A 27,792-nucleotide genomic window follows, 5' to 3' on the forward strand; every position below is an offset into this window, starting at 1 on the left:
GTGTACTTGAATGCAGCGCCACTTAACTGGCAAACAGATGTATGTCGTCAATTCGCCACATTCGTTCCTTTCCCCGGGAGGAGTGAAGCAAAATCTCTACTGTTCGGATGGAACTCGCGGCGGCGGCAGCTGTCGAAATGGACATACGGAACCCATGACGACCCGGATACAACTTTGTGACACGTTTCACCGGATTACGACGTGCTTTTCTGACGAATTTTGAGTTTTTTTCTGGCGTGTTTTCGCTGCCCGGTTGGAGCGGCGGTAGCTGAAAAAGTCTACCGCCTGTGCGAGGGCGAGCTCCACCGCGGGGGATGTGACAGCAGCCGAAGTTTAAAAGTGGACAAAAGAGGAAGGAAAGTCCCTCCTTGTTGGAATTCGACGTTATGAAAATGACAGGAGTTATGGAAAGTGCTTTCAAGCTGGCGCTGGGGAAGCCGCCCGCCTTACGGACGGCAGAGGTACGTGAAGCCATCGCTTCTGTAAATTAGCACATCGCCCCCCCTTTTCCCTCTGTTAGCTCACAAGTTACGTATTATCTCATTAAATTGCAATACGTGCCATATAATCGCGATTTAAGTGGGGTTAAAAGGCTTATGCTACTAAATGAGTTTATGATGGTAGCCACGCTAAGTCAAACTCACATTTTGTACGTTGTCAAGCATTCAAAGTAGACACAACGGAATCTTAGTTGTACTAAGATTTCGGACTGTCCCTGAAGGCCACACTTGACTGTAAACATACAATATAGTCTTTTATCCGCCAGTTCTTTGCGGTTAGCTATGACGTCACATTCCCCCTTAAGGCAAAACTGAAAGTTATAATGTGAGGCAAAGTTCAATGCATGGTGTTTGGAAGAAAAAAAAATAATGACAACATTCTGACATGTCAGTAGCTTGAGGTGAAGTGCAAATACTTTTTTGATTGTCCAACTTGCATTATGTATTTTTCTCTCCAGGCAAAATCCGATTGCTTTTGATTGCAAGGCAAGTCAAGACTGTCAAGTTAACTTTCATTGTGGATTCAATGACAACAAGCGCGATCTGTGGTGCTTTCACTTCTGTGCAACCGCAGAAGTAGTGGAGCAAGCGTTTTCGACCCCCCTTTTTCTTTTTTTAAGCACCTCCATCTTTTCATAAAGGGCCTCTTTTGACGCCTCTTGATCCCCTGTTTGTTTGCGGCCGCGCGCCGACCAGAAAGCCTCTTTCACGCCGTCCATAGAGCACTTTTGTACGCACGTGAACAAACCATAACAAGCGAGCGAGCTCAGGGTCAAAAGAGACGATTCGGGCCTTCTCGTCCCGTCCACCGCGAAAAACAAATAAAAGCAAGACGTGTGATTAAAAGTAAACAAAAAAAACCCTCAAACATCTTGCCATCTGTGAGCCAGGATCATAGAACCAATTTGTACATTTCTAGTCCACTCCACATCACTCTGAATTCCACGTCCGCCTCACATCGGTTGTCGGTTCGATTCCGGGCTGTGGAGTTTGCATGTTCTCCCCGTGCCTGGTTGTTTGTCTTTATGTGCCTTACGATTGGCTGGCAAATCAGCTCTGGTTAAACCTCATCTTCTACCCAAAGTTTGCTAGGAAGTGTTTTAATTTTATGATTATTTTTCTTGATACTAAAAGGAAGACTTTTAAATAAACTGTGATCACTCATCTCATCATCTCTTGAGCAGCCAGGATTATTTAATACGACCAAACCAGTATGTGGACGAGCCACATTTTCTGCCAGTTCAAAGTTGAAGAGCAACAAATATCTCTGCGGTTAGCTCATGTTGTTGACATGTTTTTGTTTTTTATCCCCCCCCGGTAAGCATTCCAGCAGCTTTTCCGACTAGCCAACCTGTTTTGAATCGACAGGAAGCCTGCGCTCCATGCCGTGCCTGAGGGCTATTGTTTGAAAGTAAACACGCCGCCGCTTCCTGTGGGCACCCGTTCTCGGGCCGCCGCGCTGTCGCAAGCTCGCGTCATACATAACTGCCCCGTGCGTGTGCAAACAACACCTACTGTATGTGTGTGTGTGTGTGTGTGTGTGTGTGTGTGTGTGTGTGTGTGTTGCAAGTCAGTACATTCCATGCCGCAGAGCAGGCATGAACAGGCACAAGGCTCTTGCCGAGGAATGCACATGGAGGCTACAGGTGGACTCACCTAGCATAGTATGAGGCTATCAGAGTCAAGGGGCGGGGCTTAAGTTAATTTTCCACATTATGTTTTATTCTTTTAAGCCTTTATATTTCTGTGCTGCCAGACTACATCATAGTCAAAAGCCAAAGCAGAGCCGCATTGTTGTCAGATGCAGAAGTCAGCTGAGCCACCGTGACCTCCTTTTTGGTTTGCTTGTTGCTTCAAGGTCTCAAACATTCTCCGAGTGCCTCCCGGCGATCACGGTGTCACTTTGCTTGTCAGACTCGTCCTAGATTATTGCGGCGTGTTGTCACGCGGGACTCGGGCGCTATTGTGCACCTGTGCTTGGCGAGATGAAATATCTCCCTCAAGGCTTCTCGAGAAAGCAATTCATGGAGGTCGCGTCACCCGAGGATGACGTTGTACACCAACCCACGTTTTACGCAATTTCCTCACTCGCTTGTTTTGTAATACAAAACTTTTCATTGAATATTTTTCATGGTCAGTAGAGTCTGCTGATAAAGAAGCATCTTGAGTTTTTTTTTTTTCCCTCCTGAGTGCTACCTGACAGGTTTGAAAGGAATGCGTCCGTCATCTTCTCGGGAAGGCCAGGAATGTGACAGCCGCATTCCCGGAACGTTTCCTCCCGAACAATGAAAGCAAAAGACAAAAATAAAAGCTTCCTGTCACGGGTGTTAAGGGGCGTTATAAAAAGCTGTTTTTGTTTTAAATTTGTATGGCAAACAGGAAGTGAAATGTCCTGACTCAGTGGTGGTTTCACAGACTTGCTGGTGAAAGGTTGACATTAAATTTGTCCAAAAGAACAAAGGATAAGGGCTACAGTGAAAAAAAAAAAAAATTAGTTCGAACTTTCTACATAGAAGAACCCAAGTATTTGGCTGCCTCAACGGGCTGCGGTGGAAATAGAAAGCAAACATTAATTTTAAATTGCTATGTTGTCACAGCACGAGCTAAGTGGTTGTTAACAGAATGAAGAGCCCAGATATTTTTTTTTTGTTTTTCCGCTAAAAGCTCTTCCATTGGCATCCTCTGGCTTGGGTCTCATCAGATCGCGCGCAGCCGTGAAACATCTTCCTGCCACTTCATTCATTCCAGCAGAAAAGACATCTAAAATTACACGGATGGTCATAGTTTCCACTGGAGTGCGTGCGGCGTGTGTATTTTGCGCGGTTTGGCGGGTGACGCCGCCGCTTTCCAGGCCCTGGCCGCTCGCCCTGCCGACCGGCCCTTCCCCGGATGCAAAACCTTTTCCAGGTGACTTTTTCACACTTTGTCTTGACGATGTCGAGCTAGCCAGGGTATGGAAATTATACCCATTTCCCGTATTTCTTTCCACGCGTCTGCTTTTGTGCCACTTTTTTTTTTTTTTTTAAAGCGATTTACCGGCCGATCGGCCTCATGTGTCTTCAATTACGCCGCCTCGCCGGGCGGCTGGCGAGCGAGCGATGTTTGGGTCTGTGTGTGAGCTTTGTTGCTAAGAATAGCGCCTTTGTACGGCCCAGAGAGAGGGGCTTTAGCGCTAAGTGCTACAAGTGCTCTTGTAACTTCACATTGATGCTGCCTGTGATTACAACTTGAAGGATATCAGGGAGAGCTTCATAGAAGAACCAAGTGCAAGTTGCATCATCGAGAAGGACCTGCATAATGTGACTGAGCGCTTTATTTTGACGTTCAACAGACCCGTTTGTCCTCGGACAAGTGCGACGTTGACCCAAGGCCTGGAGGAGTTGGAGGTTTATGTAAATGTTGAGGGTCAGCTATGCAGCTGAGATGTTTGTTCAGCCATTTTCAAGGGGCCTCGTTGTGTCTTATGTCCACAATAGCCTCTGTGTCAGCACAATGCTGGAATATTCCTCAGTGTCCAACAAAGCTCCTGAAAAAGTATTAAGTTGGTTTTCCTCAAAGCTCCTTCTAAGTGTCTTTTGTCTTTGTTGGGGTATTGAAGAGAAGAAAAAAAAAAAAGTGAGACATCCTTAGTTGCAAGTCCAACCTTCAAAGTGTCCTACATTCGTAAAGCTGTTATCTAAAATACCTTTGTGCCAACATTTCTTTTGCTTTGATGATTTAAAATCCTGCACGGGAATAGAAGGTCCTCTCAACGTGGAACACGAGAAATGCACGGAGTGGGCGTCCATGGCGACAAGTGGCTTTTTGTGCCAGCCAGCGCCAATGACGCATATTAAACTTCCCCTGCTAGCGTAGCATTTAGTGTGGGCCAAAATAAAGATTGGATTCTACTTCGGGGAAAAGGTCAACGTGGTTTAATTGGACTCCCCCCCCCTCCCCACCCTCAGCTGCTTTCAGCTTCTTCTGGGTGGCTTAAACGTGTCATTTTGGTGTTTGCCAGCAGGGGGCAGCATCACCGCAACTATGCTGATCACAGTCAAGCAGCACTGACACAAAGTGAAGACCTCACAAGTGTTTGATCCACAAATAGCAACCACTTCAAGTGTTGCTATTTTGGACACATTGAAGCTGCTTCCCGCTTGACACCGACTCCTAACGAGCAGCTACAAATTCCTCATTTGGGAAATATTATATTAAAACATGAAATGGATTCATTTATCCTGCTTATTTCTATTTTTTTTTTTCGTCTTTTAGGACCTGCACACCATCTACTGCCACCTCTACCACATGGATGTCCTCTCTCACCTCAGGGAGCATCAGCTCAGGTCCGCGTGCTAACACAACACACAATGCTAAAACAACCTGGTCTGCTCTTTATTTGAATACCATTTGTGTTTTGTTTTCTTCCCTCAGATCCATGTGCACCTCAGCTAGGTACGAGAGACACGAGGCCCACCACATCCTCTTCTAGTGAGTCCACTCGTGACACTTTATCAATTTAAGGCTTTGGGGTTCCAAATTGGGTGTGAAGGGTCATGCGGGTTCATTGTCTTCTTCTTCTTTGGCAGTCCCGACAGCATCGCCAGCTGCTGGTACGTCCTGCTGTCTGGATCGGTTTTCGTCAAAGAGCACATGTTTCTGGCCAGGTGCTGGTACGTCAACACACACATGCAAAACACACACACTCTAAAATATTCTAAATGCATAATAAATAGAATAAATGAAAAGGCCACGGATATGTTTTGGGGCTCTGTGTTTACGCACACGGTTAGTCATAGTAGTGTGGGGGAGGTTGTCAGACAGGCAGAATGACCGGAGGGTGTGTGTGTTGGTTAGTGGTCACAGCAGGGTGTGTGAGAGCAGGTCAGAGTGCAGTGTGTGTGCGTGTGGAATGTGTAGACCTGGGTGGAACAGTGGCCAGCCATGTGTTCCTGTGCAGCTTGCCCGCCTGGAGCCTGCCAGCACATCAGGCAGGAAATGAGCAACACACACACACACACACACACACACACATACACACAAAGGCAGCCGACAGACAAGGCAGCATCGAGTGGGAGGCAGCACACACACTGCTCTCCCTCCAAAACTTTTGTGGCGTAACTTTGGATCCCCTTTTTTTCCCGCCTCGGTGGATAACATGCTGGATTTGCCTTCATGGAATCCCGACACGTGGACCAGTAAAATTCTCGGTTAGTGATCTTCAAATTTTGTCCTTTACGTGACCGGCCGCTTTCTCCTTCCCCCTATTTGTTCTTGATTGATTTTCTGGGGTGGACGGAAAGTCCAGAAATGACTCAAATGACAATCCCAAATGTGGGAATGTTCTTCCTTGTTCTCCCAATCAAACACGGCTGGTTAGTGAATGGTCCCAAAACTGAAAGGGAGAACGTTGCCTTGTTGTTTTGCAAATTGACTCCTCAAGTTAGTGCTTGTCCCTCTTTTATTTCTGTTGCATTTTTTGCTTGGTCCTGGTAACCATGGAAATGGTGGCTCCCTTTGGATTGCGCTATTCACCTCACATGCCCCCCTCCCCCGCAGAAAATGCCCTCTTCTGGCTTATTTGATAGAAAGTCCAGAGCATGGCCTTCGAAAACTTTTAAGACAATTTTTGTCTCTCACATTTAGACTACTAGACATCTTCAATAGTTGTCTTTTTCCTCGACATGGTTGCTCTCTACCCATCCGTGTGTGTCGGGGGGGGAGGGTGGGCACTGGTTTCCTCGCCGCCTGTCACGGTTTATTGCCCCGTGGCACTGCAGCTGTCAGCGGACCTGTCAGACCCCCGTCTGCCCCTCTTCCCCAGCCGTCCTCTTACCCGCCACACACTTGATTCTTCAAATCGGGCTGAAAGATGGCTGGCGGTGTAGAAAATCGTCACCTGCTGAAATCTGCCACTTTCGGCGCTTTTCGTCCACGCCGGCGAATGGCAACGGAGGACAATATTGGCCGTGTAGTCGGATGAAAGAAAAGGTTGGCGGTCGTCCACATTGAGCTTGACTCGCATGGAGGTCTCGTTTTTCGGTAGCTGCAGAGGCGACGGAATGTGCGGCTATTTAAAGAGACAAGACCACACGCTTGTCGGGTCGTAACGTGACGGAGTCGTGCACGCGTTTGTAATTAAAAGCAGTCGCCCGCACACTTCCTCAAACAATGCAATGAGTCGCCTTTCATGGGGGCGGCGGCGGGAAAACGTTTTTAGAATTAGCTTAGCCAATGAGGGACGCCATCACACATTCGGCCTTTCGGTAAAGGCTGAAATAATAATAAAATGACCCGATCAGAAACAAATCAATTTCCTTCTCCCTCCTCATACTTGTGTGTGTGTGTGTGTCATTTTTAGTTTCGGCAAGCAGCTGGGGGGCCGGCGAGGCTGTGAATGCATCACGTTGGAGCCGTCAGAAATGATTGTGGTAAGACGAGAGGCATGAACTCTTCTTTCTTCTTTCTTTGTCTTTGTCTTGGTCTGCATTCCTGACGTGTCTAACCTTACCGAAATTCCTCCTGGAGATGCTGATCTCAGATTTACCTTTGTTCTCGTCCTTGTTTAAAAAGGACAACCCTGAAACAACATTCCAGCCCTGTCAGAAAAAAAAAAAAAAGATCAAATCTGAAAGTTGTACTTTGTTGTGTACCTGTTGCACAATTTTGTAACAAAATTTAGCTGTGTAGCAGTTGTTGGATTTTCTAGCATCATTTTGCTAGCAAATGTAACACACACACGCACACACACGTATTTCAGTGAAGAAACAGGAAGTGTGGTCACGTTGCAGCTGTGCCGGTGGTCACATGACGCGTTCTTCTGTCCTGTTCGGCGAAAGAGAACGATTTTCGTCCGGTCACATTTAACAAGAGCGTGTGTATTGTGTGCCAGTGTGTGTTGTCGTGCGTATTCTCTATCTGCCAGCGTGTCCCGTGAGGCTTGTTAAAATGACACACTGGACTTTTCTTTTCTTTCTTTTTTTTTTTGCCCATGTTAGTTTTATAGCCGAGCGAAGCCATTAGTGCTTCTTAAATGTTGAATCTTCGTAGATAGGCTCTCATATAATGCCTTTGTAGCGTCATAAACTATATAGTTCGGAATGTTCTAGATTAAAGCCGATAAAATTGCAATGAATTAAAAAAGTAATGGTAAAAAAGTAGTGACATTTATAAAAATGAAAAGTCACTTCAAATAAAATAGAAAATTAGCGAATGATTCCCCCAGAAGCTAAAAAAAAATAATAATAAGTGAATGTTAAAGGACTTCATCGTTGAAATTCTTTCCACGTGGTGACACAATGACACCATTGAGCGAGTCAAGACAACACGTTCCCGCCGACACAGAAACTCTCCTGGGAAGTTTTCGGCGTATCTCCGGAATCTGCTGTTTCGGTTTAGGTTTTTTTCTTTTACTTCTTCTCGCCGGCGCTACGCCTCGTGAGAAGGATGTTTGCGTGGTTTCCTGGAGGAAGCGGGCCTGGGCCTCAAGTGTTTGAGCCACTCGCAAGCTCGGCAGCGTGTCGAGCGGACGCACCTCGGATGTAAAGGCGACTTTTTTTCTCCTGAGCGTTTTGGATTTATTTATTTTTTGGGACTGTCTGCGGTCCGGATGAGTGGGCTGCGCTGGAACCGGCTTTCAGTACTTTGGAAGAACTGGATCTTCAACCAGGAGCCCGCCCAAGCGCCGGCAAATCCTGAGGATGAGGACCACGATGTGGAATACAATTCGGCAAAAGTCAAAGTCCGCAAACAGAACTCTGATCCCTCGACTGGGAATTGCGCGGAGAAGCGCAAAGTTATCCGGCGTAGCCGTTCTGAAGCCACGGCGGGTCAGTCGCTTTTGCCATCTGAGAAGGGTGCCCGCTGTGTCTTGCAGGTGGACAACGGCGGCGAGGGGGACGAGGGGCTACTGCAGCGGGACGGCTCGCAGCGGCGCTCCCGCCGCCGATTCCGCAGGATCAACCCCAAGGGCGAGCGGGAGCTGATCACGGACGGCCAAGAACCCGCCGCCGCCTACAAGGTAGGCTATCGCTCCTCAAGATCTTTTTTTTTTTAATCCATCAAAGCCACCGACAATCCATGTTAAATCTAAAATCATCTTTATTACGAGATTGATCGGAAAAAATGACACGATTGGGTTTTCCACGCCAGGCGTGTACAACTTCCCCTCCCTCTGATAGCATCGGCGCTTCGTGTCAGTTAGTGGCTCGGCTAATCGCCGCTCACCACACGCGCGCCCACGTGTGACCTACACAAGGGAGTTTACAAAACTTCAACATACGAGCCATTCCACCAATTTAGCTGGATTATCTGAATTAGTTTGAGCAAACAGTGGTTAGCTCGTCTGCCTCGCAGTTTGAGGTTCCGGGTTTGAGTCTGAACTCATCATGCTTGTTTGCCTTAGATTTGCCAGATGAGTGATTAACTCATATTTTAAAATGAAAGATAATCAAAATGCTGCTAGGACATCAAAAATAATCATGACATGGTGATTGTGACTTACATTTTGTTTCTTTTTGTTCCCCCCTGCAGGATTATGTCAACAACCAGGTAGGGCCATGAGCTATTTTTTGGTCTTAAAAATTGTGTGTGTGTGTGTGTGTGTGTGTGTTCGCACCTGTTTGTTAGGAAACCACTGTGGGTGGCACAGACAAGGGTGGCGGTTTGGGGGACTGTGTGTGTGTGGGGGGGGGTATCTTTCGAACAAACATTCTGCAAAGACTTTCAAGATGTCCCCATTTGTGACTTTGGGATTTGTCCATTGGGCGCTTCTTGTAAAACGCTCGCTGGACGTTGCAATGGCGGCCATGACTGTCCATGCGCTGTAGACCGCGGCGGCCAAAGAAAGACACCGGATGTTGTTCTTGAGACATAACAACATGAGTCATCCATTAGCCGCGCTGTTTGCTCAGCACTCAACGGACCAGTTTCCAGCCTTGACTCCAAGAGTGTCCACTTTAAAGTCGACAAATGGCAAATGTTTTCCCAGCCGCATTGGTTTTCGTCCCGTCTTTCGTTTGTAGTACAGTACGGCCGGCTTGCTAATTTTAGCCATGACATCAGCAAGCAATCAGATGACAACCTTGATGAACTCCCTCTCCATCTTCCCTCCTCTTCTTCTTCCTCCTCCCTCTGGTGGCTCATCGTCCATCTTCACGTTTGAAATGTTCACCTGGTTTAATGGCCGTTGTGAGCCAGGCAAATATTGTAATGTTTTTGTCGCAGAGCGCAGGAAGGGAAGGGAAGGGCCCGCTTTAAATGGCAGGAATTCCTGCTCTGTGCTACGCACGCTACAAATGTTTTTTTTTTTTTCTTCTGCCTGTTTCTGATGGAACAAATGCTTTCATAAAATCCCCTCCATTGACACCTGAGGGGAAAACGTGTGACTTACTGCTGCCGAATTAACATATTTTCGGTTTAAAGGCCCAAAAATCCCCCCCCACTGACTCATAAAGTCAAAAACTTAAAATGGTGCATGCTATCTCTTCTGTAACTCTTTCGATGCCAGCCATTAAAAATAAGAGAATTTAAAAAAAAAAATAGGACAGAGGAAGAAAACGTGACATGTTTTGAGGGCACTCGGTTCGGCTCAGCTCACCTCGCAACAGGATGCACGTCGCCGCACAGGAAGCACTTCCTGCAACTCTTTCTGCATGTTATGACAACGAAGCCTTTTGCAAACTCTTCGGTTAGTTCCATTAATTTTGGTTAAGACACTCCATCCCCCCCCTCGCTTCCACCACTTAATCCAGTCAGTGTGTTATAATCCGATTAGCTCATGTAAATGTTTGCCTATTTTGAGTGGCATATTTAAATAAGAATCCCTGCCTTTTTATATCTTGTCTATTTTTTTTCCTCTCTGTATCTCTATTCATCCCCCCCCCCCTTCATCTATTTCCATCCCACCCCTGCTCGGCCTCTCTTGTGTACACCGGCTCCTCCGAAGGCAGGCCTCCATGTGCTTGCATCCCATTGGCTGTCTGCTCAAAAGATGATGTCATACCCTAGCTGGCGCTGGGGAGGGGCGCAGGGAGCACAAATTGAGATGCACAGATGCTGGAGGAATAAAAAAAAGAAAAGAAAAGAGGGGTGTATGTATCATGGTAATATTCCAAACCTTTCTGCCACTAAGCCAATTTTGTCCAAATGTCATCACACAAGCCAACGTTGGCCAACTGATGTTTGCATTTGGACCGTTGCTAATGCTAAACACAATGTGACCACGAAACCCGTTGCACATTTCCTCACATAAAATAGCCGCACTCGACGACGCTAACGTTAGCCGCTTGCATCGAAATGCTAAAAAGCAGACTGTTTTGCATGTGGCTTATATCGGGGGGGGCAATTCTAACTGCATCCTTTTTTGTGCCTGCCTCTAAGCAAAGGGGGATGTTGGCAGAATGGATACCCCCCCCCCCTTCCTTGTAATTTATGCATAAAAGTGGGAGTGGCTTTTGTGGGCTTGGGGGGTTTGCCTCAATGGACTCGATAGCTTTATGTTCCCGATCAATAAAGATGCTCCCTTTTCTTTTGCTGGCCAGCCAATCCGTCTAATGCAGCTCCCCCTACCGCCCTCTCTCTCTCTCCTCTCTCTCTCTCTCCATCCCTCGCTCGCTTGCTATCCAGGTGATGTCATTCTTTTTCAGCTGGATTCCCTCTCCTCCTTCCCTACCTCCCTCCCTCCTTCCCTTCCTCCACCGCTAGGTCATTACCGAGCCCGGCACACGGCAGCACAGCATCCTAACCTGGCTCGGGTTGCATCTCAAAGCTCCCCCTCGCCCCTCCAAAAAAAAAAAAAAAAAAGTCAAGGAATGCCAGCATGAAAGGAGCTGGGGACTTAGCGTAGCCCACCATTGGGCCATGGAGACTCGCCGGGAGGCTCGCAGAGTTGCAACGTGAGTTTGAAGCCGAGGAACGGGCACTCGGATCCGAATGACTCGAGGGGGGGAGTCCCTTCTGGCTAAATTTGCAAAACTTGGATGCCACATTGGGTAGAAACTCTCTTCTAAACTGGGATTACTTGCGTGCTTTTTTCCATCTGAATTTCTAAATCATCTTCAGAGGATTTCTCCCGGCTTACAATCCCATTTGGTGTTTTTTTTTTTTCTTTTTTCGGGGGGGGGTAGCAAGAAGGGGGTTTCTTCTTTTCTGCTTTTTTTTTTCCATCGTCTTTGGACGGACGAGGGGGGAACTTCCCTCCTCCTCCCGACTCTTGGTCAAAGAGATGGCTTTCCTGGTCCGTTGCTATGCCAACTGCTTGCAGCCGTGGTCCTCCAAAGTAAGCCATGTCGTAATGCCCGTTGACTGTCTGTCTGTGTGTGTATGTGTGTGTGTGTGTGTGTGTCTTGCCTTTTTCTGTGTTCTTAAAATATAGCGCCCCACCCCTCATATTCACAAATCTTTATTTGCAAATTCACCTACATATTGATTTGCTCTTTTTGTACTCATTTTCAAATTCATTTTTTTTTTTTACTTTTATATAATCACAATGCCAAGAAACCACGGTGAAGTGATTTGAGGAGCTTCATTTAGAGAAAAGTAGTGCTTTCACGCCATCTTGTGGCATCTTGGTGTCCCAAGTTGAAGACTGTGAGTTGAGGAGTTTCATTTAGAGAAAAGTAGTGCTTTCACGCCATCTTCTGGCATCTTGGTGTCCATGTTGAAGACCGTTAAGACGTTTTAGGTAGGCAAATGTGCTTTGCTGAGATCCATAAATGAGCATAGCACCTCTTCAGGTGTTATCTTCACTTCTCAGGCGCTACCTGTCTTTCCGGCCTTCACTCGCGTGTCACTCTTCCTCTGCACTAATTATCACCTATTCATCTGCGCTTTGCATATCACACATACCATCCTCGATGATAACGAATCCTTGCAACCTGAGCATTTGCATCACGGCCTCCATGTTTGGTCATGCTCTGACCTTTAGAGGCATTTCCTTGTTCAGTTGATGTGTTATCATCAAGCTCCGCCTCCAAAATGTTCTGCAGAGATGTTTGTTTGCTTGGTAATGGTCCCAGTGACCCTGAAATGATGGACTTCCTGTGTTTCCCAGGCATGGTTCTGAGTTTTTTTTGTGCGTGCTAGACCTGCGTACCAAATTTCCTGTCGACTTGGCGTCGGGTGGCTGTTGAGTCCAAGCTGTGATGAATCGCAAAGAGGCTTTGCCGGCTGCTAATGAGCCAGACTTGGACAGGTTGATGGATTCGGTGCCAGGGTGGGCGCGTTGGCGTGATGGACGGACGGACTGCCGTGACACAACATCTCCCTACTGATCAAAGGACGAATCATTTTCTATTCCACCTTTAAAGGCATGCCCGAATGAGTTGATGACATCACGGCTCTTGTAAATAGAGCCATATGTTGTGCTCGGTCGTTTGTTTTCATGCTAAGTGAACCTATCATCCTCGGAGCGGCCTGAAAATGGAGCCATATATTTTGTTTAGGGGGGGGTGAGGGGCATGTCACTAGAGGGCGATCTTTGCCAGATGATGTCATGGCCTCGAATCGGCCTCGGGCCAGCCGACATCGTGATTGATAGACTGACGTGACGCCAGAAATATAAGCTTGGGGAAGGGGGGGTCGGTTCAGACCATTACGAGAGGGATGCCACCACCGCCCTGCCCCGAGCGAGCGAGCGGGCGGGCGAGTGAAGGCTTTTAAGAATTGCCGCGGGGGACGTCTGGCAGCTCAAATGCGCAGGAAGTTGCCGCGAAAGCGATCAATACGGGTCACGTTACGCCAGCCAGTGTCCACATCGCCTTGGACTAGTCATCAATTAGGACTATGAAGCTCGCCGAACTGATTAAGCTTTCGTTTTGTCAGTATTACATTGCAAACAGACCTCCGATGAGGCCATAACAAGTCATGCAAGTCGACTAACCGTGTAAAAAAGGTTCTCGATTGTAAATGACTTTTGGACATGACCTTAACCCACTCGAAATGGTCCCCACTCTGACCTTGACACTGAGCGCCTCCTACCCCCGAACATTTTCACATGCTTCCATTATCTCCTTGCTATTGATTCAACAAGAGAGAGTCTTTACTGGATGGTTTTCGAGATGGCACGGGTCAATGATGTTTGGATGGATCAATTAGAACCCGCCGTCCTCCTTAATTTGTCTGCTTATCAAAACATTTTGGACGACCGAAAATTGCAGAAATCCTGTCAACTGATACTTTGCACGCCTCGCCGTGCAAAACTTCATCTCCTCCCACGCCGCCTTGAAGTATCTCTGGACGGCGGTCGGAAATTGGATTCTTTGGGATGTTTTTATCTTCCTTTCATGCCGCTCCTCTTCAATCCGCGTCCTCTTTCACGGATTAATCCACACCGCGCCATTCCCGATCATCCCTCAACCCCGCGCCGAACATCATCAAGCCTCGCGCACACGCGCTCGGGCGCCGTTTGCAGTCTTTCTGCCCCCCCCCCCCCCCCCACCCGCCGTCTGATGCAAAATTGCACGGCGGACGCAGACTTCATCCATAATTCAAGTTCTCGAGAGGGGAGGAATGAAAATGCCAGGAAGAGGAGGAAATGCCCGACTGGCAAGGAAGTCGAATGACTGACCACCGGAGACGGACGAGGCGACGGAGCGATGTAAGACGCCCGAGAAATAGTCAGACGCAATTTGGATTCATTGATTTGCAGCTCCTCTAAAGATATTGTTTGGCCTTTTGCTGACACCTACGGGCCAAACGAGATCACGGCAAGTGGCCCGCCAGTGACCCGAGCGTCTGTCTGTCTGTCACTCCGCCGTTATTGACTCAGCTGCGTTGGCACCTCATGCTGCAACTCGAGGGAATACTGAAACAAGACCTGTAACAAATCCCTTAAACTGCTTACAACTCTGGACTGGACCAAATGTCATGAGAGTGAATGAAAAGTCGTGAAATGTAAACTGGATGGGAACAGCAGCTGGAAGGAACTTCAAGCTCGACATTCGTCTTTTATGACCGTGGACGTCAACAAAATTGACTGGCTTTGACGGTGACGCTTTCCACGTCCGTCCGTCCTCCGTGTTGACTTGATGTAATTGTACAGCTGAAGGAAGCTGACACATTTATATTTCATCTCCTGACTCTCATCCTTAATGCATGAGGAGAATGGGAGAGACCCCTGCCCCCCGCCAGCTCGCTCCCAGGGGGATGGAAGGATGGATGGATGGAGGAAAGTGTGTTTGCGGATTAAGGCGGGATCAAGTAAGGGGTGTGAAATGGAGTTAGTTAGAAGGCACCCCCGGGACATGTTTTGAAAAACATCCCGAACCCAAATCAGGACTTTTTGTTTCTCTTTTACTTAGCTAAAGCTGTCCAGAACTGGTTCAGATCTTGGCTGAGACCTGAATGCAGCGTACAAGGCCTCGTTCGTTGTTTACAGGGTGTTGAGAAGAGAAAAAAAAACAAAAAACTAACCTACAACACCTGCTCATCATCTCATTGTGTCTGTTGCAGCTTCCAGCCGACCTCAATAAGATGCACTTGACGGAGCACGCCCACCAGCAGGTGATGCACGTGCCCGCCAGCCATTCGGGCTGCAGCATCGCCAGCGACTCGGGAAGCAGCAGCCTCTCAGACATCTACCAGGTGGGAAAGTCCGAGGATGTGTAGTTAATGTTCTTTACGACTCTAATGTAGCATCTTTTGATTATTTTTATTGATTGACTCGCTGCGGGCCTCGCTTACCTCGCCTCGCCCATCCCATCAGGCTAATTAGCACCGATGCTGCGGCATCGGCGGCTTGTCACTCGCTACTTCCCGCGGTGGCGCAAAGGTCTAACGCAGGAAATAACCGTGACCTTTTGCTAAGACAAATCCACGCCTCTGGAAGCTTCACGTCGTGACATGCAGAGTGTCCTCAATGAAATTCCTCTAGCGTATCTTTATTCCCAAATGTAAAGTTTTGGGGGCGTCTTGTTGCTAGGCAGAAATCAACCACAAAATTCTCGATACAAAATAGAAGCAAAAGTCTATTCAGTGGCAAGCATTCCAGATGGAAATTGTCCTTACAGGCCACCGAGAGCGAAATGGGCGACGTGGACCTGTCCGGCCTTCCCGAGGCTCCGGTGGACAGCGAGGAAGAAGAAGAAGAGGACGAGGACCTGGACAGAGCCTCGGACGCGCTGCTGGGCCGAGACCTGGTGCGCGAGTGTCTGGAGAAGGACCCGGCCGACCGCAACGACGATGACATCGGTCAGTGGATGCGGCGAAAGTTCATATCTGGTCCAGTTTCACTTTATTATTATTTTTTTTGCAATTCTAATGAATTTTATGTTCTGTCCCCAGAACAACTGTTAGAGTTTATGCACCAGCTGCCAGCCTTCGCCAACATGACCATGTCGGTGCGTCGGGAGCTGTGCGGCGTGATGGTGTTCGAGGTGGTCGAGCAGGCGGGCACCGTTATTCTACACGCCAAGCAGGAGGTCAGAACCACAGACGAAACCGAATTGGGGGTATGTGGATGGTGTTGATGTCGTTTGTGTTCCGCCTCAAAAAAGCTGGACCAGTGGTACGTCATCCTGAACGGGGCGGTGGAGATCAGTCGTCCCGAGGGCCGGGCCGAGACGCTGTGCATGGGCAACAGCTTCGGCATCTCGCCCTCGCTGGAAAAGCAGTACGTGAACGGCGAGGTGCGCACCAAAGGCGACGACTGCCAGGTGAGAGTTAATTCGTTTGGAATATCAGTCAGTGTTTTTTTTTTTTTTTTTTGTGCCTTTAATGTGCGACCCACTGGACGCCCATTCTCTCGCATCACTTCCTGTCGTCAGACCTTCAGGAAGTCGGCGAGGTTGCATTTCAGGAAGCTCGCCTTTTTTCTCATGTCATCAGACTGCTGTGACTCCTATACCGCATGGGTCACTATGCTTCACACTTCTCGCGCTAAACGTTTTGCACCACCCGCTCGCAGTTGGTGTGCATCGCTCAGGAGGACTACTGGCGCATCCTCAACCACGTGGAGAAGAACACACACAAGGTGGAGGAAGAGGGCGAGATTGTCATGGTGAAGGAGCACCGCGAGCTGGACCGGAGCGGCACCCGCAAGGGACACATCGTCATCAAGGTTGGAACAATCACAACGTGATATTTGATTTGGAACTTGTAGCATTCGCGCTAGCAGAACATTTGGAAGTTGACTTGAAAGATCAAGTTTGGCCACTGATAGTAACCTTGGACTTGGACACCAGAAGAGTCCAAGGATGCTAGCCCGAAGTTGCTAATTGGTCTCTCTCGGGTTATCGGCGATCGATCAGTAGCTACTTGCTGAAACATCAATACGCTGCCTCAGCGTTTTTTGTTGCTAATTCAGAGGAACCGTTAGCGTGTTTAGCACTCCTCTTGTCCGCCAAGGCATCTTTTGATCTTTTGCCGGGTTTTATTTTTTTTCTTCTCAGACTCTCCAGAGATAGTCGGGTATTGATTGCGTAATGGGTCTGAACGATCCAAAAACACATCGTGTTGACCAGTCGATTCGCCAGTGTTTAGGATTTTTTTTTTCTTCTTCCCCTTGCTCCTCCTTTCTTTTGTTCTTTTTGTGTCGGGCAAAGAGAAGAGAGGATGTGCTTTGCTACTTTCGCTTCCTCGCCACAAAAGAATCGTTTCCTTCCAGAAGATTCCTTTTAGTCCAATGTGTAACTTGTTTCCTCTTCTCAAAGGCCACACTGAAAAAAAACTTCCAAAACCAATAAATGAGTACATAATTGCTGCGCTCCCCGTCACCTCCAGGGGACCCCCGAGCGTCTGATCATGCACCTGGTGGAGGAGCCCTCAGTGGTGGACCCCACCTACATTGAGGACTTCCTGCTTACCTACCGCACTTTCGTGTCCAGCCCCATGGAGGTGGGCATGAAGCTGCTGGACTGGTTTCAGATGGACACGCTCCGAGACACGGTGGGTGTGCTTTCTTTGGTGCACCCGTGGAAATGTCAAGTCGTCGATCGATGCGAAGGAATGCGTTTGAGCGGACGCAGTGCATCGGAAAACAATATTTGTCTGCTTTGTTTTTTAAATGAATTCCAAAATAAATGACTGTAGTGTAAAAAAAATATGTACAGACGCTGTAACAAAACAAAATGCTGAAAAAGTTTTTTTTTTTTTTTTTTTTGGCGCACCGTATGAATAATACATGCGACTTGACACATTCATCAATCAGCGCAATGTTGTTTCCGTGCTCGTTTTTTATGCTCTCCGTGCGCTTTATTTGAAATGTACGTGTTTTCGATCGATACGTGTGCTCGTCAGGCTCGGCGGTCCTTGAGCTTTGGCTGACGATGAGCATTGCTGCAAATAATCAACTTTGACCCCTGCTTTGTCTTTGATATCACAGGTGACACGTATCGTGCTATTGTGGGTCAACAACCACTTCAACGACTTTGAGGGCAACATGGCCATGACGCGCTTCCTGGAGGACTTTGAGAAGCGTCTGGAAGCCGCTGTAAGTCTTCCCGCCTCGCCGTGGCTTCTCAAAGCCTTCACACAAGTCTGCATTGTTTTATTTATTTTTTTTCCCCCCTTCAGAAAATGAAAGGCCACCTACGGCTGCTCAACATTGCGTGCACCGCCAAGGCCAAGTGGCGGCAGATCACGCTGCAAAAGGCGTCACGCGAGTCGCCGCTCTACTTCAGCGTCCAGGGCGGCAGCGAGCGCGGCTTCGGCATCTTCGTTGAGGCGGTGGAGGACAGCAGCAAGGCGGCCGAGGCGGGACTTAAACGTGGGGACCAGGTGAGGTGGCAAATTAGCAAATTAGCACGGTTGTTGCTAGGCAGACTTCAGTAAAGCAAACCCAAATGTGCCATTTCAGATCATGGAGATCAACGGTCAGAACTTTGAGAACATCTCTTTCTCCAAAGCCGTGGATATCCTGAGGAACAATACGCACTTGTCCCTCACAGTCAAGACCAACATATTTGGTGGGTGAAGCATCTCGCCGTCAATACATTTCTTTTCACTCCTCAAAATGTCAGCTTTGACATCGTGTCGCCTTTTAATTGTCGTGGCAGTCTTCAAAGAGCTCCTGAGCCGGATCGTGCACGAAAAGAAGAACGGCGGGCCGCACATTCCCAAGATCCAAGAGAAGAAGGGCAACCGCTTCTCCATCCCGGACCTGCCCGGCGACATGGAGTTCGCCACCGACCACAAGGCCACGCGCAAGATGAAGGCCAACACGGTGTCGGGCGGCCGCAACAAGATCCGCAAGATGTTGGAGAAGACGCGCTTCAGCATCCTTCCGCCCAAGCCCTTCAGGTAGAACGCGCTATGCTAACGCGGCCGCTAACGAGAAAAGAGGTCCACTTAATGGAACAAGGAACAATGCGCTGACGCAGCGTGACTTTTCAGTTTTGAATGGGGTCAAACGGTCGCCGTGCAAGACACACTTCCTCAATAAACCACTTGCGGAGGAGCAACATCACTTTTTAGCACGTATATGTACACAAGTAGACACGCACGCACATTGTCGCTCTCGCTGTGCTTTTTCTTTAGTAGGACTGCTCGTCTCTTTTCTGTTCAATTTCCATTTTATTTAAATTTTGTGTTTCTTTTTCCCCCTTGCTTTGCTGCTTCAGGGGCCTATTTGGGTAAGACCTCTTGTTCAGTGCACGCACACAGCCATTACTGTTCCCGTCCACTTGTTGCTAGGCGGAATTCACAGGGGTCAACTCGGCAACACTATGCTGTTTTTTTTTTTTTTTTATTATCACACTTATCAATTTCCAGCTGCCATTTTAAGTATCAAACATTTTGAGTTCAGGTTTTCCCAGTTTGCATACAGAGTACACGAAATTCCCACTGTCACTTATGTCTTTGAATGGAACATTTGCATGTGATGTAACATCTCCATTCATTACAATGGAAAGCTTCTGGAAAGACATTTTTGATTAATAGCGCCCTTTGACCTTCTCGATCCCCCTCAGCGATGGCGGCGTGGGTCAGTCGCAAGACGACAGCATCGTGGGTACCAAGCAATGTCGGCACAGCGTGGCCATCCTGCCCATTCCTGGTAGCCTCTCGTCCAGCAGCCCGGACCTCCTCCAACCCGCCACCAGCGTCCTGGACTTCTCCAACCCGGCAGGTAGGTGACCACCACCCTGCCCACCATCCACACAAATGGATTCCAGAACACCAAGTTTTTCCACCACCTTATGTTCTTTTCACGGCCTTCATTCTTTCCTCTCGTGTTTTCTTCTCCTTGTCATCCTTCTCTCGGCCCAGCGCTGGGACTGTACTGTGAGTATGGATGCTTGACTTTGTTTGTGTTCTGCATGCGCTTCCGTCTGGTAAACAGTCCTTGAGGTTTGTTTTATTTGATGTGTGCAAGATGGTTGCTCAACCTGTGACCTGAATTTTCCAGTCATGGGACAAAGTTGCCCGTAGGAATGGCTAAATGAGTCTACGATGGCGCCATTATACCAAAATGACAGACTTGCTGTGTGGTTTTGAATTTTTTAAATGCTCTACTCATGACAGACATGCTTACCAAATTTCATGTAAGTTCGAGAAACTGTTTTCAGCATCTGAACTTTGGCAAAGAGTTTTGTGGCCAAAACTAAAACAAGTTAAGCTGTGAAAAGCTTCTGGAAACGGCCAGGCTGAAACGGCGGCGACTTCAAGCTTTGCACAAAATGGCCGCTTGAAACAAAAATAGCAACGTGTCAAAGTGCATGCTCAAACTCTAAAAACAAAATAAAGATAAATAACAACAACGCGATACATGATTGTCCTTCTCACACCCTCTCCAGACATCCCGGACCAGGTGATCCGGGTTTTTAAAGCCGACCAGCAGAGCTGTTACATCATCATCAGCAAGGACACCACCGCCAAGGATGTGGTGGCGCACGCCGTCAACGAGTTTGGACTGACGCCGGCTGCCGAGAACTACTCGCTGTGCGAGGTCTCCGTCAGCCCCGAGGGTGTCATCAAGCAGCGCCGCCTGCCTGACCAGCTCTCCAAGCTGGCCGACCGCATTCAGCTTAACGGCAGGTAAGAAGGCACGCCGGGTTTTCGAAGACTCTCGAAATGTTGTCGCGTAAATAGCAACATTACTAAATCGTGAGTGTGCTGTATCCAGGTACTACCTGAAGAACAACATGGAGACGGAGACACTGTGTTCCGACGAGGACGCCCAGGACTTGCTGCGCGAGAGTCACATTTCGCTGCTGCAGCTCAGCACCATGGAGGTGGCCGCCCAGCTCTCCATGCGGGACTTTGAGCTCTTCAGGAACATCGAGTCCACTGAGTACGTGGACGACCTGTTCAAGCTGGACTCGGCGGCGGGCGGCGCCGGCCACCTGAAGTGCTTCGAGGACATCATCAACCAGGAGACCTTCTGGGTGGCCACCGAGATCCTCAAGGAGCCCAACGTGCTCAAGAGGATGAAAACCATCAAGCACTTTATCAAGATCGCCCTGCACTGCCAAGAGTGCAAAAACTTCAACTCCATGTTTGCCATCATCAGGTATGGTTCTGGATATTTCTCCCAACCCTGAATGGTCGTCATCTGTCAATTTCTTTCCCTTTTAGTGGTCTGAACTTGGCCCCGGTGGCCCGCCTGCGCAACTCATGGGAAAAGCTGCCCAGCAAGTACGACAAACTCTTTGTGGACCTTCAGGACATCTTTGACCCGTCCCGCAACATGGCCAAGTACCGCAACATCCTGAGCAGCCAGAGCATGCAGCCGCCCGTCATCCCGCTCTTCCCCGTGGTCAAGAAGGACCTCACGTTCCTGCATGAAGGTGCGCGTGCTTGCTTGCTCCAACAAGAAGTAGCTGCCCGGTTTGAAGTATCATTGTGGCTGGCGTACTTCCTCTTACTTGTCATTTGGTGCTCACTCAAGCAGCTTTACTTCTGCGAAAGGCTTCCTCTATTGATGGCGTTACATTTGACTCTGAGTCAATCCAAAACCAACTCTGGTTCACTTCAGCTTTGGACAGAAGTTGTATTAGGAAGCGATATTTCAATGCCGTGATAAACAACAAATACATGAAACATCTCACCAGGCAACGACTCAACGGTGGACGGCCTGGTGAACTTTGAGAAGCTGCGGATGATCGCCAAGGAGATCCGACACGTGGTCCGGATGACGTCGGCCAACATGGACCCCGCTCTGATGTTCAGACAACGGTCAGCCATCTTTGTAGTCCTTCCATCATCATCATCATCATCATCCCGCATTCAACCGCTCGCTCGCTGTCACACAATGTCAGCATGCAGGGGGTCTGCAGTGGAGGAGCGCCACTGCCCCCCGCAGACCCTCTCGGTGTACTACAAGAGTGGAATATCGAGTGGGCACAAGTATTGGGATGCTTGGCTTGCACTTTGTCTTCACTTGTCGCGTTCTCAGAAGGTGTCCCGATACTTTTGTCCATGCAGCATGTGGCAGGTGTGGGCAACTTTACCACAGATTGAATTATTGTTATTAATTCAAATATTTGACATATTTTATAGCTGCCCCATCTGTCCATTTATAAAAATCAAACGTTTGCCCACTCCTCTTCTGCGGTTACATCCCTCCACATTTTTTCCATTTGTTTTCATCACCTCCATTTCATTACCCAAATCCCCCCCCAAAAAAAAAAAAAAAAAAAAAAACTATTCTCATCACGCTTCAATCTCCACACCTCTCGCTTGCAGGAAGAAGAGGTGGAAGAGTTTAGGGTAAGTTTTGCCCCCCCACTCCTGGAGCCATTTTGTCGCATCCCACTTCCCACCTCCAAAAAAAAAAAAAAAAAGCATGCAAAAACTGACTCGCGTGTACATTTGCCTGTGCTTGCGTGTCCGTCATTAACAGCTGTTGGAAGGACTCTGTATCCCATAATATTCCCCATATCCAGTGGTCGCCAACACCCTAACCCTCCTGCCATATAAAGCATGGCTAGCGCGGCTAGCTGCATGGACTGCAATATTAATCTTCATAATGATCGTTTTGTTGAGCTTATGCAGCTCTGGGCTATATGCAAAAAGTATTGTAAGTTGGATTGTATTTTTTTTTTTTTTGCTATTTAATAATGTTTATTTTTTTTGAATGGGTTTTGGTGTTATGTATGAAATTAACATCAGCTTGTCAACTCATCTGCAGGTCCTTGAGTCAGGGCAGCACCAACTCCAACATGCTGGACGTGCAGGGCGTCGGGCACAAGAAGCGCGTGCGCCGCAGCTCGCTGCTCAACGCCAAGAAGCTGTACGAGGACGCGCAGATGGCACGCAAGGTCAAGCAGTACCTGTCCAACCTGGCCGTGGAAACGGATGAAGACAAGCACCAGATCATGTCTTTGCAGTGCGAGCCCGCCTATACCACCAGTGAGTGCGCACACAAAATATTTCCCATAAGGTTTCATTTCATTTACAACACACGTCTTTTTTTTTCTAGTTTCAAAGAACCTGAGTGACCGGCGGTCCACCAAGTCGGACATGTCGCCCGTGTCGCTGCGGTCGGCGCTGCCTTCGGGGAAAAGCCAGAACCGGGTGTCGCAGGTGCTTCAGGTGCAGGTGCCGCTCAACCCGCTACGCAAGAAGAGCAGCGCCAAGGACGTGGGCCCGCCTAGTAAGTACCTGGATGGCGTCCACAGTACGGTTGCAAATATTTAGAGCCCGGCGGTCTCCTTTCTTCCAGACTTCAGCTCCCCTCAGGTGGTGAAGAAGCCCCCCGCCAGCTCGGCAGACGAGTGGACCTCCAAGAGGACCTCGGACGACACGGTGTCCACCATCTCGTCCCTGCACTCCAGCCCGACCGTGTCGCCGCAAGGCTCGCCTCGCAAAGGCCTCTCAGCCAAAACCCAGACTTGCTCGGGCCAGATGAACCTGTCTGGCTCGTCGTCGTCGTTGACCAGCGAGGCCAGCACCAAAGCGAGCACTGTCAGCCTGCGCAGCTACGGCATAGGTAGGCCGGGCTCGCCAACCCAAACACGTAAATTGAGTCCGTCGGCCGGCGTGTAAACTCAACTTGGTTTCCTCTGTGCAGGATACGCGTTGCTTCCTCCCGGTAAAACGGATAATCTCTCCGACTCCAGTCATAGCGAGATTTCGTCTCGCTCCAGCATCTGCTCCGTGGACTCGGTGCCAGCCCCGGGTCTGGAGGAGCGCTGCAACAGCATCGGCGCCAGGACGTCAGTCGCATCCGCCGCCCCCGCCGTGCCGGCCGGCGTGCCGACGCCCGAGAGCGCGGCGGCCACGCACTTAAACGTGGACTACAGCCAGCCCAGCACCAGGTTGGTCCACTTAGGCTGGTCGATATTTTCCCTATAACAAGCACCGGAGTAATTCCCATCTATCTCCTCCCTGTGACGCAGCTCTCCTTCTGCCACGGCGGCCATGTCATCTCGGGCCTATGCCGCACGAGGCGCCACCTTCACGTCGTCTTTCTCCACGGAGGAGCTGACGCCCGACTTGACCTCCCTGGACTCGGTGGCCGACAGCGGGCGTGGCAGCTGGACGTCATGCTCGTCCAACTCCCACGACTCCTTCCAGAGCTTGCCCACGTCCTCCTGCCGCCCGTGGGACCACGGCGTCCACGGCCACCCGCTGGCGCTCGCTAACCGCTTGGCCGGCACCGCCGTCGCCGAGGCAGACGCCGCCCGCGACTCTGAGCTGGCCAAGCAGTCGCGGCAGAGTTGGGCGTCGTCCGGGTCTTTGTCGGATACCTACGAGGGGAAGTACGGCACCGTAAAGCGGAGGAACACGGGCGAGCAGCAGCAGGCGCCGCCTGGCTCCGGCTCGTCGGCCTCGCCGACCAACGACGGGGCAGTGCAGAGCACAGACGCCGCCTACAAAACGGTGACGTCCAGCACGGACAAGGGTCTCATAGGTGAGGATGCTAATGCTAAGAATGCTAATGGAACTTTACTGTTAGTTGGAGCTATAGATGCTAACGAAACATCAGTGCTTAATTTGAACAGGGTAGTCATGCTTACATGTGAGCTGCCATTCTTCATCTCACTGCTTCTCGTCATGTTTTGCTTCATGGTGTTTTCTCAGCCGTTACCACCATTTAATTTCTCCATGGTTTTCCTTCTGTTGCCCCCCCCCCCCTTCACTCCCTCCCCTGTTGTTTTTTTTTTGGTTTGTTCTTCCATCACCTCCATTCAGTATACTGCATCACCTCCCCCACCAAGGATGAGCGTTACCGAGCTCCCCCTCCCACCCCTCCAGGCTACCAGGGTCTGGCTCTGGGTGAGGTCAAAGATGTAAGCAGCAGCGGTGGCGCCGCGGTGGCAGCGGGGCCGCCGCCCGCGAGGCCTCCCCACCTCAAACCGCCCGACTACAGCGTGGCCATGCAAAGGAGCAAGCTCCTGCAGAGTCCAGGAGCCGTCGGGAGCCTGGCGGAGGCCCGCAGACTTGCCGGCAGCCGCATGGGAACGCGGGACATGAATGACAGCGAGGACGGTACGTGATTCATGATACTGGATTGCCAGGCCACTCGCACATTTTTTTTTCTAATGTCTAAGGGAAAAAAAGTACATCAAATGTGACTTCCTCTTTGTTATCTTTGCCCTCTTGCAGATGAACAAGTTTCCGCCGTGTAGACGTGTGGCTGTCTGGTTTCTTTTTGACCATCACCTGGAACTCGTGCCTGCTTCACTTGAAAAGAGATTTTTTTTTTTAAAAAAAGACTTCTGACTTTGAATCATTTTAATTTTGCACCTCGGAACTAGCGCCACATTTTCCTTGGGACAAGATAGCTGACTGACGGATGCCAGGATCATGTGTGTGACTTCTGCCACCTGTTTGTCTCAGTCCCTGAAACCTGTGCCTGTTTCACTTGAAAACAAGAAGCTGTTTTTCCCAGACCAAGAAAAAGAAAGATGCTTTTAACTTTTTTTTTTTTTTAATCACTTCAATTTTGCACCACGTTTTCCTCGGGACGAGATGGCCAACCAACCGAAGGCATTCATGTGGAGCACACAAAATGGCCGCTTCCTGACGCTAGCTACCCAAATGGCGTGCTACCTCCCGGACCTTTTAGGTGAAAACAAACACAAAAAAAAAAACAATGATTTTATGTTTATTTTAAAGGCGCAAACAGGCGGTTTTATTTTGTTTACAGTGTTGATTGTATGAAATTGCTAGCCCCCCCCTAAATGGCATCCAAACAAGAAGACTCCCTGTATTCAACATACAGAAAAGGATTGGTCTTCCATTAGGATCATTTGGAAGACTTGGAATGCTAACATTTGCATATGTATAAATACATGAATGGAAATGTATATTTTTTATTTGTTTTTTTTTTGTCATTGATTTTGCCGTAAATTAATGATGGTGTATAGATAACGGATTGTGGAATATTTTTGAATATTTTGTTAAAAAAAACCCAAATTTTTATTTTCTCTGCTGGCTCCTCGCTTCTCGTAGATGTGTGGACACTGCCATGTGTGCTCGAGCTTGTGTGTGTGTGTGTGTGTATGTCAGGGATTATTTTTTTACTGCTTTATTTATCTCACAACATATAGTGATAGTCTTTAGCCTTTGCCTGGTTTCCTGGATCTCAAGCTTCATTGAGTTTCCTGGGTCTACCAGGATCCTTCTTTTAGCACTCCAGGCCCCTGTGCATGTTCTTTGACCTCTGTGGGTGTTCCCACAATCGTGGGCACCTTCTCTCATCTTTGTTTGCACGGCTCCACTCCTTACGTTCTAAACCAAGTGTCAGTATTAACCCTCCTCAGGTGTGAATTTGTTTTGTATAAAGTCAGTTCATGATTTTTAAACCTATTTTATCCCCCCCCACTACAATGCAATAAGCGATGTGAATAAGAAACAATGACAAGGATGCACAATAAGCTGGAAAAAAAAAAAGTGTTGGCTGCACAAATAACGTCCCGTGTGTGTGTGCGCGTGTGTGTACAAGTGTCACTCGTCTCGTTGCTGTTTTTTATGTCTTTTACAAAGACGACTCCATTTCGGCATTGTACGCTTTGTATATGTATTGTATTTTTTACCAGTGGATTGTACATAGTTGTTCTATTTTGTTTAAGAGGATGTGTACAAAGGATTTAAAACAAAAGAAGTGAGGACATTTTATTTCCTTTAAAATCTACTGATAAGAATTTGGACAATGAATAAAATCCTAAAATGGAAACTCTTGGCTCATTCATGTTTATGACTTTGAAATCAAGTTATATTCAATCCAGTTCTTCATTAGGTTTAACATTTTTTGCAATAAATCCCATTGCATATTATTTTGGGCATGTGCATATTATGTGGAAAAACTGAGTGCAAATAGACAATGGCGCCATCTTGTGTTCAAATATAATAATGGCGTCAGTATGGTGCAGAGCTGACTTTTTAGCCACATTTACGCCAGCTGCAGTGTTTTTAATCGCCATTACGATATGTATTTCTAGTTCTTGGTTTCTGGCACGCGGTGCATAGTGATAATTTGTCATTATTGTCCTTAATTTTGTAGTCGTAAAACAATTTCCCGGAAGTAGAAACCCTACCACAGGTGCGTCCCATCAACGGAGCCTGCAGGTGAACGAGCATTAGGGAGCCTTTGCAAATAAATGATGCAAACATCGATAATAATATCCAAATTTGAACCGGTAAAGCACTAAAAAACCTGGACTTGTCTGTGCAATTAAAAACTTAAGTTAAATCCTAAGAAAACAATGTCGCTAGGTTCAATTAGGTGGTTCGAATGTGACGGCTGGCCCCAATTTAAAAAAAAAAAAATGAAGCAAAAATGAAAAGCAGTAACAAGGTCATTTTAACATATTCTACGCGCCGCAAAGTTCTGGTGAGTCTTTTTTCTTGTCTTTTCTTATCGTTTTGATGTAAAATAAAATATTAATTTATTAATACATGCAGTTGCAACACAAAATTTGACTTGAAGGTCGCGTTTAAAAGCGAGCTGACGTCAAGGGAATTTGCTCCAAAAACAGTACGAATTTAAAATATCCCACGTTTTAAAGACGTAAATGGGAGGAAAAATAACATTTGCACATAGCTCATTTTCTTTTGTGACAATTAAGGTCTTAGTTTGGATATTTTACATATTGGGATTTTCTATCTATGAATGTAACATTTTGTCTATTTGACCTCGACAGTGTGGAGGAAAGAAGGTGCTAGAAGCTCTTCCCACGTCATCTTTCCTTCTCAAATTTGAGGCTTAAGGCTGACACCAGTCGAAACCACGCTGGCTTCAAGGACGCGTGGGTTTCAGGTAAGCACTGCTGTTTGATTATTATTATTTTTTTAAATTTGCCCTTTCCTGTTTTTTATTTTTTTTAATGGGCATCATGAGATTTTTCCAAGTCTCACACCATGTATTATTTATTGCTCCTGCTGTCAGTTTCTTTTGCTATAAAACGATACATTGCGCAGTTTACTCATG

The 27,792-nt window shown here is 48.1% G+C and overlaps 1 protein-coding gene across 5 annotated transcripts; it reads left to right on the top strand.

Moving 5' to 3' along the window:
• Positions 1 to 17: 17 nt before the first annotated feature.
• Positions 18 to 26,538, top strand: rapgef6 (Rap guanine nucleotide exchange factor (GEF) 6). 5 transcript variants are annotated; one of them, XM_049741923.2, is made up of 31 exons: positions 18 to 461; positions 4,755 to 4,825; positions 4,914 to 4,970; positions 5,069 to 5,152; positions 6,841 to 6,910; positions 8,356 to 8,499; positions 9,012 to 9,029; positions 14,931 to 15,062; positions 15,488 to 15,668; positions 15,762 to 15,898; positions 15,974 to 16,132; positions 16,384 to 16,536; positions 17,199 to 17,363; positions 17,800 to 17,907; positions 17,991 to 18,194; positions 18,274 to 18,382; positions 18,473 to 18,716; positions 19,385 to 19,542; positions 19,683 to 19,697; positions 20,210 to 20,450; positions 20,539 to 20,925; positions 20,991 to 21,202; positions 21,467 to 21,590; positions 22,101 to 22,124; positions 22,546 to 22,766; positions 22,837 to 23,010; positions 23,080 to 23,346; positions 23,428 to 23,674; positions 23,756 to 24,270; positions 24,552 to 24,848; positions 24,966 to 26,538. In XM_049741923.2, exons 1-31 carry the CDS (start codon positions 387 to 389, stop codon positions 24,986 to 24,988), a joined length of 5,016 nt encoding a protein of 1,671 aa, XP_049597880.1. In that variant the 5' UTR covers positions 18 to 386; the 3' UTR covers positions 24,989 to 26,538. The 5 variants fall into 5 exon arrangements, with proteins under 5 accessions (XP_049597880.1, XP_049597883.1, XP_049597882.1 ...); XM_049741926.2 differs by lacking the exon at positions 22,101 to 22,124 and having other exon boundaries at positions 19 to 461; XM_049741925.2 differs by lacking the exon at positions 19,683 to 19,697 and having other exon boundaries at positions 20 to 461.
• The last annotated feature ends 1,254 nt before the right edge of the window (positions 26,539 to 27,792 follow it).

This window comes from Syngnathus scovelli, chromosome 15 (genome assembly GCF_024217435.2).
Source record: "Syngnathus scovelli strain Florida chromosome 15, RoL_Ssco_1.2, whole genome shotgun sequence".
NCBI classification, from domain to species: Eukaryota; Metazoa; Chordata; class Actinopteri; order Syngnathiformes; family Syngnathidae; genus Syngnathus; species Syngnathus scovelli.

What these genes read in the sequence shown, in the direction of transcription:
- rapgef6 (XM_049741923.2), top strand. Translation starts at nt 387, where the DNA reads ATGAAAATGACAGGAGTTATGGAAAGTGCTTTCAAGCTGGCGCTGGGG. An exon ending in AGAAGCGTCTGGAAGCCGCT is followed by an intron (nt 17,908 to 17,990) that starts GTAAGTCTTCCC and finishes TCCCCCCTTCAG; the next exon opens with AAAATGAAAGGCCACCTACG. An exon ending in CAAGGACGTGGGCCCGCCTA is followed by an intron (nt 23,011 to 23,079) that starts GTAAGTACCTGG and finishes CCTTTCTTCCAG; the next exon opens with ACTTCAGCTCCCCTCAGGTG.